A 15,000-nucleotide genomic window follows, 5' to 3' on the forward strand; every position below is an offset into this window, starting at 1 on the left:
TGTGTATTTATATATGAATATTTCCTTCTTTCTGTATTAATCTCACTCTATGTATGAGTATGTGTATATGTGTATGGTTTTGTTGGAAGAGATATGAATTTGCACTTCTCTATATACCTACCTAATTTACACACGCACACACACACACACACACAGATATGTATGTACATATACATACACACGTTTGTTGGAGGAACTGACAAGCCAGAGGATCGCACCAAGCTCCAATGTCTTCTTTAGAAAGATCTCTACTGCTGGATGCTCTTCCTTAAGCCAAGCACTCACAGAACAAGAACTCCACAACTGAGTGGGATACAGCATTGATGGTCAAAGTGTGGCAAAGGAAGAGGAACAGGAGTCCTGCTGAAGAGGAAACATAGGGCTTCTCAAGATTATATATATATATGTCCTGCTCGCTTAGCTAGCGGGGTGGCATCATTTGAAGGCTAAAACAATGCGAAGCGCATTGTGACCAGCGTTGTGTAGCAACATCTGATAGCCTGGTCGGTCACGGTTATATATATATATATATATATATATATATATATATATATATACATGCATATGTGCATGCGTGTGTGTATCTAAATGCAAAAAGTAAGTAACAAGTAAATATTGAATTCACATATTTCCATAGAAGCCCAATTAGGTTTATAACTTCTGCTACAATCATGCTTTATTGCGATGATAACACGGTTGTCTACCCTTGGTCTTTTATTTAAGTAGGAGTTGCCTTTCTTGGTTCCGCAACATTTTATGTAGTCTTAATATTAAAACTTAGTCATGGAAGAGATGTGGAAGAATAAAGATTGGATAGTCATTAAAAGGACAAGTTCCTGTCATTGTGTGTGTGTGTGTGTGTGTTTGGAGAGTACTGTAATTTAGTTGAAGCATTGCAGCATGTAAAAAAAATAAGATTAATGTTTGTAACGCCTTTGAGCAATACAAGTTAGAAGTAGATCAAAATATGTTAGGTTAATGTCAGTGAACGAAAGACTAAAAGAAATATTCTATATTACCTTACTTGGGTTGTTTAATAATCCAATAATATTTCGGGGGAAAATCCACTTTTCAAAGGAAAAAAAAAACCATTCAGTTAGAGAGACTGAGATGGCTTGCTGAAAATAACCAACTTCTCTGGAGTCTGATTATTTCCTTTCTTTTATAATATTTTCTGATATACGACTCCAATTTTTTAGACCAAAATTTACAGGCAAAAGAAGTAGGCTGACTCATATACAAAGACGACTTTGGAGGATCAAAATCTCCATATGAAATGCAGCAGGATTTAGAAAAACAGTGATGATGTTTGACTCCTTCATGTTTATACTATGCACTATATCATAGTCAGGGCCAGCTCAAGGAATTGGCAACTTAGGCAGTCACCCAGGGCACCATGGGCTAGGGGGCGCCAAGGAGGGCATGACAAAGACAAGAAAATTTCCACAACCATCAGCTTGGTCACACTGAAGTTCAGCTTGCCTGGGATGCCAGCAACCCTAGGGCTGGCCCTGGCTATAGTATAAACACTACATGTTTATACTATATACTACATTAACTTGTGTGCCAGAAAATATGGTATTCACTGTGGTATAAGCTCACATACATGCAACATTCCCCTCTAAATTGGATCAGAGTATTGAAGAGTTCAAAGCAGGCGCTTTTAAGGGGAGGGTGCAAGACGATGATATTGACACAAGTACTTGACTGGTACTTTATTTTATCATCACCCACCCCAGGAAGGAAAAAAAAAAGTTGACCTCAGTGAGATTTGAATCCTGAATGTACAGAACTGGAAGAAATTTTTCTAAGCATTTTGTCTGACATGCTAACGATTCTTCCAGTTCACCATTTATATATCCATACAGAACATAGCATTAATTAGAATCTGTGGAACATGTATTTTATTTCTTTATTTATTTCTTATTTCTTTATTGCCCACAAGGGGATAAACATAGAGGGGACAGACAAGGAGAGACAAAGGGATGAAGTCGATTACATCAACCCCAGTGCATAACTGGTACTTAATTTATCGACCCCGAAAGGATGAAAGGCAAAGTCACCCTCAGCGGAATTTGAACTCAGAATGTAACAGCAAATGAAATACCTATTTCTTTACTACCCATAAGGGGCTAAACACAGAAGGGACAGACAAGGACAGACAAACGGATTAAGTCGATTATATCGACCCCAGTGCTTAACTGGTACTTATTTAATTGACCCTGAAAAGATGAAAGGCAAAGTCGACCTCAGCGGAATTTGAACTCAGAACATAATGGCAAATGAAATACCGCTAAGCATTTCGCCCAGCGTGCTAACATTTCTGCCAGCTCGCTGCCTTTGTATCTTACTATGTAAAATACATTGTCTGTGTGTGTGTCCTGTATGCATGGCTAAACTTCTGGATCAATCTGTACCATACTTAGCATACATGAATAATTTGACCTAGGAAATAAGAATATGGTCTTCGTTTATTTTTTTTTAATTAAAAATAAAATAATATTGCTGCATATACACCATATAGCATGTATATACCATATTTTCCACCTTACAATCAAATTTTTTAACATGGTGCCTTGGGTAACTGCCTAAGTTGTCAGTTCCTTGAGCAGGCCCTGACTATAATATAGTGCATAGCATAAATATGAAGGAGTCAAAGTTTACAGCCCAAAACAGGAAGGTTGACTTATAAGCCGAGACTATTTCAGTGAACAAAATATTCCATGTGAAATACAGCAGAATTTGGAAAGATGATGATGATATTTGAATGTTTACACTAAATACTATGATGACTTGTATGTTGGAAAATATGGAATATGTAAAAGGGAATTTGTTCTGAAATATTCTAGGATTATTAAACAAGCTGTGTAAGGGGTTTTAGCATATTATTACTTTGTTTATCATTCATTGACGTTACGTTAAAAGTGTTGCATTGTGAAATACTGCAGAATGGAGTGCAAACTGCCGCCTTGTGAAATACTTGTGTTTATTCCACGATTGCTGCAGCAAATGCACATCCCTGCACACTGGAGTCTTTCACCAAAACTATGTTTGTCTGAAAATGCAAAAAAATAAGTAAGAAAATTTAACAGGATTTAAAACATTTTGAATTTATACATTTGTGAGTATGTGTGTTTGTAAGTGTATATTCTTATACCAATACAAGTGTGTGTGTGTGTGTGAATATGCAGGAGTGTGCGCTTGTATATGAAAATATATGTTAATGTGAGTCTGTGTGTGCTTATCTCTGAGAACATGTATTCGTGTTTATTATCATTATTATTATTATTATTATTGTGAAGAATTACATGGAGTTTTGCTGAACATGTTTCACTAAGAGTATGGTTTGGAAAATCTGATCAAGCGTGTTCCAACCATGACCATGCCATCATTTGTTTATTTGTTTTACACATATTGCATTCAGCATTATATAATACGTTTCTTTTATTTTATTACATTAATATGTTATTTGAAGATTTGGCTGCTATTTCTCGGTCAACTGACCACAAGAGTTTTTTCCCTTGCTGGTTCATGAATGGCTTAATAACTTAAGGTGGTAGGACTAAGACCAGCCAGTTTGATACCACCTCCAACAACAACAACATCATTTGATTCTCGGGTTCTCCAAGTTAGAATGATAGGGCTAACACAACGCCTGATTTAACACATCCAGCTGGTCCTTAGATACTTCACCTGAGTTCAGTGCTTCAAGCGTTTGGACCAGATTTCCTGTGCAAGTGAAAGCGCATGGCTCAGTGGTTAGAGCATTGGCTCACAATCATGAGGTAATGAGTTCAATTCCCAGACCGGTCTGTGTGCTATGGTCTTGAGCAAGACACTTCATTCTACATTGATCCAGTCCATTCAGCTGTAGAAATGAGTTGCAACATCACTGGTGCCAAGTTATACCAGTCTTTGCCTTATATATGTATATAAGTATAGTTTGCATGAAGCATAGTCTGATATATGTATAAATGTTTTCACTTTCTTTCTTATAAAGCTAAAACAATGCAAGTTATAAGAAATTTGATGGTTTGTAATTCTACTTTGTATTTCAGTATTTTGGGGTTAGGACACCTTCTTCAAGAAATCTTTGGAGAAATGGTGTTGTAAGCTGTAAAATACAGAAGTCAGCACACAAGACCCTTTCTCCAAAAATTTCCTGAAGAAGTGGCCCTAACCCCGGAATATCAAAATACAAAGCAGAACTACTTATCATTGACTTGTATTATTTCTCATAATTTGTTTTGACATTTTGGCTTTACGAGAAAAAAATTTTAAATTCATGTGTGTGTGTGTGTGTGTGTGATCAAACAGTCTCGAATGAGGCTGGTATTGTTATGTGTTGGAAAGACTTGAAAGACTTATACTGTGTAGTAAAGTCAATAAAGCAAGAACAGTGAGCTTGCCATGAGAAGTAGAAAGTCCAACACTTTGGGCAGAGTCCAGGAAAAAGTTGAGAGGAGTAAAATTAATGAGAGATTAATTCTAAAATTAGAAAGTTACATAGACTTTGTAAAAAGGCAAAAAGGACTGGCTGCAACTGATGTGGAACACAGGACCATATCAGCTTCATATATGAACAAGAAATGGTAGGAGAAACAGAAAGAAAAAGGAATTACCTCCCTTTTTTACATTTCTTTTGCATGTGAAGGCACATGGCTCAATGGTTAGAGTGTTGGGCTCACAGTCATGAGGCAGTGAGTTTGATTCCCGGACCAGGCTGTGTGTTGTGTTCTTGAGCAAGATACTTTATTTCACGTTGCTCCAGGAGAAGAAGCAGACAGAGCTAAGAGTTAGATTTTTCACTCCTCGTGACAAGTTAACTGTACTCTTTTTATTAATTTTAGTGTGTATATATATATATATATATATATATATATATATATAGAGAGAGAGAGAGAGAGAGAGAGAGAGAGAGATGGCTGTACCTTAGACTGTGGAGAAAGAGTATGGATCACAGATAACATGTAGTCATGGTACTTTGGATGCTGCTCGTACAAGGAACCATCAACGGCTATTGTAACTTCTGGTTGGTTTATTCGGTCAACTACAGCAGCCAATCCTTTGGACATAAAGAAGAAAAAATCACATATGTATATATAATATATATCATCATCATCATCTTCATCATCATTTAACATCCACCTTCTGTGCTAGCATGAGTGGAGCTACATATATATATATATATATATATAAAACACATCTCTTCCTGTTCATATAACCTTGGTTCTAATCATTTCTTGAGAAATTAAAAGGCAAAAAACAGGTGTAGTATTTCACTCAGATATGCTAACATAACATTCTGACCAGTTTCACTCATTTGCAGAGCTTACCAAAGGAAAATGAGAATATGGCTATGGTTAGTTGAAATATAGTGGTTGCAGTTTGATGGAGCCTAAGGGTACCAGGTAACAAGACAAAGAGAGTTCTGTAAGGAATTTAACTGACAAGTTACAATTTTTAAATAGTTTACCCTCACAAACACACCAACCTGTGCTTGAAACCACCTTTGTCTCTATGGGACAATTTTTTTTTCTTTTAAGGCGGTCTAAATTAAAATCTCCCATCAAAATTTCAATTCAATTTTTGTTCTAAACATCAGCTTAGCCTTTTCGTTACCATATTTATTTTGAGATGCTCTGTGTTTCTTTCAGTTATTTTAAATATAACAACGAATTTAGTAAAATAACTTAGTTGTCATTAAGCTAGTGTTAGGAACATAAATTGTGACTAAGGTTTGGTGGAAGATTTTAATTCAGAACTTTTGAAAACAAGACATTTGTACTACAGAGCCAGAGGTGGTTTCATCTGGTTTGGTATCAAAAGGATTAAGAATTGTTTCTGTATTATATATTTTAACCTTTTTGTTACCATATTACTGTTGAGATGCTCTGTGTTTCTTTCAATTAATTTTAAATATAACAAAGAATTTAGTAAAATAACTTAGTTATCAATAAGTTAGTGTTAGGAACACAAATTGTGACTAAGGTTTGGTGGAAGATTTTAATTCAGAACTTTTAAAAACAAGACATTTGTACTACAGAGCCAGAGGTGGTTTTAGCCGGGTTGGTATCAAAAGGGTTAATAATGACAGCATTTACCAAATTCTTGATGACAGTGAAAATTAATTGAAACAAATGCAGTGCATTTCAACAGAATTTGGTACCAAAAGGGTTAAGGGAAGAGGGCTTGGTGGGGGTGAGGTACAAAATATGAATGAATGAAGTTACCTGCTGACAGTACATAGGCTCCTCTTTGAGACATGAAGGAACAGACAAACTGAGTGAGTACCAGATCCCTCTTTGATGTTACTCCTCCAAGATCAAAGGAATCGAGAGCTTTCTTGGTATTTTCATCACTTCCATCTTTGTCTCTAAAACAACAACAACAGTTCTAATCATTCATTTAGTTTTGATGAATTTCTTTGGGTTACACACACAGCCACACACATGTCCAAGAAGGGAAGGTTAACCCAGAATGTTACATGTGGCCCCACACAAGTACTGGCCCAACTTTGCAAACATGGAATCAATGATGACAGGGTTTCACAAAGATGTGTTTCCATTCTGCTGAATATTTGAATCAATGCTAGTCAACATTAATCCAGAAGATGATCATTTACAACTTTCACACAAAATTCAAGATGCCAACACACACACACTTATACACATGCATGCTCTCACACACACATGCCCACACTTGCACACACAAAAACACACAAACACACACACAAGTACAAACACACACATACACAAACACACACACACATGCACAAACACAAATGCACTCACACACACAAACACGATCACACACACAAACACACACACACACACTCACACGTGTATGCTCACACACAAACACATGCACACACACACAAAAACACACACACAACAAGCACAAACACACACATACACAAACACACACACACAAGCATACACACAAACACACAAGCACACACACACACACACATGCATGGATGCAGACTCACAGACAGACACACAAACATAATGGTTCTCTTTCAGTTTTCATCAACCAAGTCCACTCACAGAGCTTTGGTCACCTAGAGTAGAAGACACTTGCCCAAGGTACCATGCAGTGGGACCGAACCCAAAACCATGTGACTGGGAAGCAAACATCTTCACCACACAGCCACACCAGCAACCAATTTTTAAACCATTCACAAAAATAAGTTTGAAATTATATAAATAAATATAAAATAGGATTTTGCATACCTTTCGATGTCTGATACTTTTGATGAGTCCCATGACCAGGGGGTAAATAGCTTGTCAGACCCCTCACCTTTAAACAGGATTTTCTTCTTTGTCAGGTCGGCCAAAACCTGCCGCACCAATTCACCGAGATAAAGACCTGAAAACATTTTCTCATACCTGTAATTAAAAATGTAGAAAAATAAAAAATAATTAACATCATTATTATTACATTATTCCCTCACCATATCACGGTTCACCTATCATGGTTTATTATTTAAGCTTAAATCAATTCCTCCTTGGTGTTGTTTTACATTTATAATAAAATAAATATAAATTATTAAAATAATTTTTAAAATATTGTGGTAAGTAGCTTGCTTACCAACCACATGGTTCCGGGTTCAGTCCCACTGTGTGGCACCTTGGGCAAGTGTCTTCTACTACAGCCTCGGACTTGTGAGTGGATTTGGTAGACGGAAACTGAAAGAAGCCTGTTGTATATATGTATATATATATATATATATATATATATGTGTGTGTGTGTGTGTGTATGTTTGTGTGTCTGTGTTTGTCCCAGCCAACATCGCTTGACAACCGATGGTGGTGTGTTTACGTCCCCGTAACTTAGCAGTTTGGCAAAACAGACCAATAGAATAAGTACTAGGCTTACAAAGAATAAATCCTGAGGTCGAGTTGCTCAACTAAAGGTGATGCTCCAGCATGGCCACAGTCAAATGACTGAAACAAGTAAAAGAGAGAGTAGAGTACTGTTTCTATTTTGCGGATCTTCACCTACCGCGAGGGTTTTTGGAACGTAGCACCCGCAACAGTTGAGGGATTACTTTATTATCATCATTATTAAGGTGGTGAGCTGGCAGAATTATTAGCATGCTGAGCAAAATGCTTAGAGGTATTTCGTCTGTTCTGGGTTCAAATTCTGCCACGGTCGACTTTGCCTTTCAACCTTTCAGGGTTGATAAATTAAGTACCAGTTGCATACTGGGATCAATCAACTCGACTGGTCCCCTACTCCAAAATTTCAGGCCTTGTGCCTATAGTAGAAAGGACTATTATTATCATTGTTCAGGTGGTGAGCTGGCAGAATTGTTAGCACACCAGACAAAATGCTTAGCAGCATTTTGTCTGTCTTTACATCCTGAGTTCAAATTCTGCTAAGGTCAACTTTGTCTTTCATCCTTTCGGGATCAGTAAAATAAGTACCAGTTACACATGGGGGTCGATCTAATCAACTTACCCCCTCCCCCAAAGTTGCTAGCCTTATGTCAAAATTTGAAATTATTATTATTGTTGTTATTAATATCATTATCGATTATTATTTTTATTATTATTATTATTATTATTATTATTATTATTATTATTATTATTATTATTATTATTATTACTACTACTATCATTATTATTATTATTATTATTATTATTATTATCATAAGAGCTTAAAACCAAGGTGCCATGGGAAAAGCATTCTTGTGGGTGCTAGTGCCACATAAAAAAACACTGTTGATGGTGCCATGTAAAAAAGCACCCAGTTCACTCTGTAGAGTGGTTAGTGTGAAGAAGGGCCTCCAGCTGTAGAAATCAAGTCCAAGCAGACAATGGAACCTGTTACAGCCCCTGGCCTTGCCTGTTGCTGTCAAGCCATCTAACCCCCATGCCGGCATGGAAAATGGATATTAAATGTTGATGATGATGATGATAATCATTACTGACTATTTCATTACCATTTACATATTTTTACACAGTACCATATTACCAGTGCTTTTTGTGTGGAATGAAGGATCAGTGTTTTTTACTAGTTTATTTGAAAACAAAGAAAAGAAAGAACCGTGAAATTGTTCAAAGACAAGGAGATCATGTGTTCAAGGAAGGAAATAAGGTTTACATACGTGAACGAGTTAACATGGTTGGATAGTTTATCTACTTCGTAGTCGAATTCATTTTGGATGAAACTCAGGCATCCAGTATCAGACAGACCTCCCCATTCAATATTGATGATGACCTGTAAAAATAAAGGGCAAATACTGAAAGGATTTGGGGTTCAAAGGGAAAATATAAAATCTGGGGCCTATGCCTTACGAGACCATGAATATGTATCAGGACAGTTTCTCTGCAAAGTGTGTGATATGGTAAGAAGTTGGCTTCCCAACCACATGGTTCTGGGTTCAGTTCCACTCTGTGGCACTTTGGGTAAGTATCTTCTACTCTAAGTCCTGGCCTGACCAAAGCCTTGTAAGTGGATTTAGTAGATGGAAACTGAAAGAAGCCCATCAGATATGTATATATCCATGTGTGTCTTTGTGTCTGTTGGCAAATAAGGTATATAAATTCCTTAGTTACTATAATTTATTAGCTTCTTTTGCATATTCTTTGTTTATGCACGTGTATGCAAATATAGTATTGGTATATCCCATTTATGTTCATTAGAAATTAAACAAATAAAGAATTTTGACATGTACGAATATTTATTTCCCCCCACTGTACATACACATATTACTGGCACTCCATTGGTTACGACAACAAGTTTTCCAGCTGATCCAATTAACAAAAAAGCTGCCTGTAAAATTAATGTCCACAAACACGTGTACCCTTAATGTAGTTCTCAGGGATATTCAGCATGACACAGAGTGTGACAAGGTTGGCCCCTTTGAAATACTGGCTCTACTCATTTTTGCCAGCAGAGTGGACTGGAGCAATGTGAAATAAAGTGTCTTGTTCAAGAACACAATGCACAGCCAGGATTCGAAATCACAACCTTATCGTCATGAGCTGAATACCCTAACCACTCAGCCACGCATCTTCACTACGAACATATATACATATATACAGGGTGGTGCAAAAGTGGGTATACAGTTATGAAAAAAGAAAACACATACAATAGTCATTTATTTTTATCAAAAAATTTTAAAGTTATGATAAAAGTATTATTATAGTGCTGCGGAATCACCCGTCGTCGCCCGTCCCGAACGGCTCACACAAGTTCCGCCACGGAACCCAAAGAGGCGGAGAGAGGAGATACAGATAGATACTGCCACAACCTCAACAGCACAGAGATACAGAGGCACAACCCGAGATACAACCCAAAGAGGCAAGGCAACAACTGGCAACACTGGCTTATATTCAAACAACAGTTTATACGACAATCAATTGCTACACATCAAATACATTTAAGGCAAACAACAAATCAATACATCATACGGTATACCACAGATCAAAGCATTTAACAACATGCATGTAACAATATAACAGTGTTCAGTAACGACACAACAAGTCCAGATCAAATAATGTTCACGATACGTCACAGTCCAATCAGAACACTTCGATACATTATACAATGTTCGTATCACAACAATTCACGTTACAATTCAACAAGTCCTTTACTCTTCTTCTTCACAATGTCCTTTATCGACCACATCGACAGAGTCCTTGACTGTTCTTTTCTCTTCTTTCTCTTCTTTTACAGTCTCTTTACCTCGTGACACATATCAATGCACAAACACATACCTTAATTCCTAACTGAATCGCCAGTGTCCCATTCTGCACTCATCTCTTAATACTGCTAAATCCTCTGAATACTCTGCTAATTCCCCTCTGTGCATATTCCAATCGCTTGCCCCTAGGCCTCCTCGCATCCCAGCTCGCTCCCAGGAATTCCAACGCTTGCTCCTTAAATCCAAGGTTCCATCCACTCGCTCTGACCTCCAGAGTCCGTCTGTCTTCATCGAGGACCGGCCAGCGACTGCCAGATCCGTCTGTGTTCTTCGACGACCGCTCAACGACTGCCCAGACCTCACTTCGTCTCTGTCTCTCTTCCACTCCCCTCATCTCCCTCTGTCTATATCGCTCTTACCCTTTCTAACTGCCCTGGTCCTTATACCCTATCTATATCGCCTGCTGTCTCTTAGCCTTTCTATTTGCTATCTGATTCCTTACTCTATCTATATCGCCTGCTGTCTCTTAGCCTCTCCATCCGTCCCCTACTGCTTATACCCTATCTCTATTTGCTCTCAGCCCTTAATCTGTCCCTTTTCTCTCACATTCTCCTGACCCTTTTCTCAACCGCACGAGGTCACAGGTCCTTCCAAAACCCATTAGTCCTCCATTAGACAAAAGACTGTCACATTTTCACCAGACATACTGGAACCATTATTCCTATGTGGGTCACCAGAAACACTACACTAATTAAACCCGAAATGCACTTAGCCAACCGTAACAATAGTTATGATAAATATTTTATTATGATTAATGACCCTGAAAATATCAAAAATGGGTCTAATTTAATGAGCTAATAGTTTTAATGAATTAAGTATCATAACATTGATGTGATACTCACTGTATACCTACTTTTGCACCCCCACTACATACATACATAGAGATGGTTGCACAGAAAAAGAACAAAATACAGACATTAACAGGGAAACATCAAATAAAAACCTTTTTTGATTTGTCCGGCTCACTTTGCCATTTGTCGATGGATTTAACATTTTCTATGTAGCAGACATTACAGCCAGTTCCTGGATAAAATAGAGAACAGACAGAAGAAATAAGGTTAGGTTTACAGGGTTTGTGTGTGTGTGCATCTGTGTGTGTGTGTGCATCTGTGTGTGTGTGTGCATCTGTGTGTGTGTGTGCATTTGTGTGTGTGTGTGTGTGTGTGCATCTGTGTGTGTGTGTGTGTGCATCTGTATGTGTGTGCATTTGTGTGTGTGTGCATCTGTATGTGTGTGTGCATCTGTGTGTGTGTGCATTTGTGTGTGTGTGTGCATCTGTGTGTGTGTGTGTGCATATGTATGTGTGTGCATATGTGTGTGTGTGCATCTGTATGTGTGTGCATCTGTGTGTGTGTTCATCTCTGTGTGTGTGCATCTGTGTGTGTGTGCATCTGTGTGTGTGTGTGTGCATATGTATGTGTGTGTGCATCTGTGTGTGTGTGCATCTGTATGTGTGTGTGCATCTGTGTGTGTGTGAGTGTGCATCTGTGTGTGTGTGCATCTGTATGTGTGTGTGCATCTGTATGTGTGTGTGCATCTGTATGTGTGTGTGCATCTGTGTGTGTGTGCATCTGTGTGTGTGTGCATCTGTGTGTGCATCTGTATGTGTATGTGCATCTGTATGTGTGTGTGCATCTCTGTGTGTGTGCATCTTACATGTGTGTGCATCTGTGCGTGTGTGCATCTGTATGTGTGTGAGCATCTGTATGTGTGTGTGCATCTGTATGTGTGTGTGCATCTGTATATGTGTGTGCATCTGTGTGTGTGTTGTGTGTGTGCATCTGTGTGTGTGTGTGTGTGCATCTGTATGTGTGTGCATTTGTGTGTGTGTGCATCTGTATGTGTGTGTGCATCTGTGTGTGTGTGCATTTGTGTGTGTGTGTGCATCTGTGTGTGTGTGTGTGCATATGTATGTGTGTGCATATGTGTGTGTGTGCATCTGTATGTGTGTGCATCTGTGTGTGTGTTCATCTCTGTGTGTGCATCTGTGTGTGTGTGCATCTGTGTGTGTGTGTGTGCATATGTATGTGTGTGTGCATCTGTGTGTGTGTGCATCTGTATGTGTGTGTGTGCATCTGTGTGTGTGTGAGTGTGCATCTGTGTGTGTGTGCATCTGTATGTGTGTGTGCATCTGTATGTGTGTGTGCATCTGTATGTATGTGTGCATCTGTGTGTGTGTGCATCTGTGTGTGTGTGCATCTGTGTGTGCATCTGTATGTGTATGTGCATCTGTATGTGTGTGTGCATCTCTGTGTGTGTGCATCTTACATGTGTGTGCATCTGTGCGTGTGTGCATCTGTATGTGTGTGAGCATCTGTATGTGTGTGTGCATCTGTATGTGTGTGTGCATCTGTATATGTGTGTGCATCTGTGTGTGTGTGTGTGTGTGTTTATTCCCAACCACCACTTGACACTCAGTGTTGGTTTGCTTACATCCCTGTAACTTAGCAGTTTGGCAAAAAGAAATCAAGGGTTTGATTCAATAACACTGTGTATAAACTCTATACTTGGAATGACCAATTTTAAATACTATTGGATTTTATTCATAAGGTATTGGAATCTTATAGGTATACCATTTTGCCTAAAAAAAATGAATCTACAAATACAATATCCCTACATATCTTACATCTATTTTCTTTCTTCCACCTCACTCTCTATTTTGTATTTTATCTAAATTAACCATTACTTAACCATCCTATCACACCGTCTCCGATGAAGGGATATAATAAATATCCTTGAAACAGCTGTAAGACCTTCTATCTATAAATGTTCTAAAATCTACACACCCTTGGTTTTTTATCTCATTACGAAAAAAAATTTATATATATATACACATATATATATACATACATACATACATACCAAGAATGAGTCCAATACAACTTTGCTTGTCCAAGTAGTGACCAGCGACCAAGGCGGCTGTAACATCACTTATTATTGCCACCAAATCAACTGGAATATTCTGTTGAGAGAGAAAGACAAAGACAGAGAAATATCATCATCATCGTCGTCATCATCATCATCATCATCATCATCATCACCATTGCTATTTTCACCATCATCACTAACTCCATTATCCCTATCATCATTATTATTGTCATCATCTCCAGCAGCAATCATACTGCTACCATCATTATCATCATCATCGTCATCAATACCATCGCTTCCACCATGTTATCATTATCACAACCTTCAGCATCAAGCAATCACACCACCAACACCAACACAACCACCATCATTATTATCATCACTTCATCATCATCATCATCTCTATCATCATCACTCAGTGCATAACTGGTACTTATTTAATCAATCCCGAAAGGATGAAAGGCAAAGTCAACGTTGGTGGAATTTGAACTCAGAACGTAATGGCAGATGAAATACCTACTTCTTTACTACCCACAAGGGGCTAAACACAGAGGGGACAAACAAGGACAGACAAACGGATTAAGTCGATTACATCGACCCCCAGTGCGTAACTGGTACTTAATTTATTGACCCCGAAAGGATGAAAGGCAAAGTCGACCTCGGCGGAATTTGAACCCAGAACGTAACGGCAGACGAAATACCGCTAAGCATTTCGCCCAGCGTGCTAACGTTTCTGCCAGCTCGCGGCAGATGAAATACCACTAAGCATTTCACCCGGCCTGGTAATAATTATACCAGCTTGCCACCCTTTAATGTTAGTAGAATATTATACGAATGATTAATTACAAGCCACAATTACCAACATAGAAACAAAGGAAGGTTAACCACAAACCTTTCTCTTCAAGCAGTCTTCAAGTGTTTGACCAACGTTCATTCCAGGGCCATCGGTGCATTTGAAGGTTTTCGTCCAGATAATCAGTTCCACATCGGTCAGACTCTTCTTTGTTGAGGGAAATGAAAATGTGAAGCCTGAATAGAATGGAAGGGATTAGATTTAGTTCAGTTTAATTAATTAGGAGGTGGCTGTATGATTTACTTAATCACTGTATAGTCTGCACAAAGAAACAGATATACACACTTATACAGAGGTTGGACAAAATAATGGAAACACCTAGCATCATGGCATCATAATTTTGAAATATCTATAAAACCATCAAAAGCTTGTTTAGTTTTATATTTTTCAATTTATTATTAGTGTTGCTTAATATGTTTTGCTAAAATTGCTGCTTCTTTTCAGATATCATAAGAAAAAGGTAATTAAAATTCATTAAAATGACAGATCTATTGGACATTCAAAGAGGCCAAATTGTTGGTGCTTGTAATCATAGATACATGCACACACAGACACACACACT

General features: G+C 38.0%; 1 protein-coding gene across 1 annotated transcript in view; it reads right to left on the reverse strand.

Annotated features, from left to right (window-relative positions):
- Positions 1–2,891: 2,891 nt before the first annotated feature.
- LOC115231017 (hexokinase-1) overlaps positions 2,892–15,000 on the reverse strand; it is a 19,417-nt gene continuing 7,308 nt past the window's right edge. Inside the window, exons 3-10 of the mRNA XM_029801113.2 lie at positions 14,478–14,614; positions 13,580–13,679; positions 11,661–11,740; positions 9,116–9,228; positions 7,236–7,391; positions 6,234–6,376; positions 4,932–5,065; positions 2,892–3,055 (exon numbers count right to left, since the gene is read on the reverse strand). Coding sequence (XP_029656973.2) covers positions 2,987–3,055; positions 4,932–5,065; positions 6,234–6,376; positions 7,236–7,391; positions 9,116–9,228; positions 11,661–11,740; positions 13,580–13,679; positions 14,478–14,614 — 932 coding nt within the window. The 3' untranslated portion in view covers positions 2,892–2,986. The remainder of the gene's footprint in view (positions 3,056–4,931; positions 5,066–6,233; positions 6,377–7,235; positions 7,392–9,115; positions 9,229–11,660; positions 11,741–13,579; positions 13,680–14,477; positions 14,615–15,000) is intronic.

The sequence above is a fragment of the Octopus sinensis genome, unplaced genomic scaffold, assembly GCF_006345805.1.
Source record: "Octopus sinensis unplaced genomic scaffold, ASM634580v1 Contig17160, whole genome shotgun sequence".
Lineage (NCBI taxonomy): Eukaryota > Metazoa > Mollusca > Cephalopoda > Octopoda > Octopodidae > Octopus > Octopus sinensis.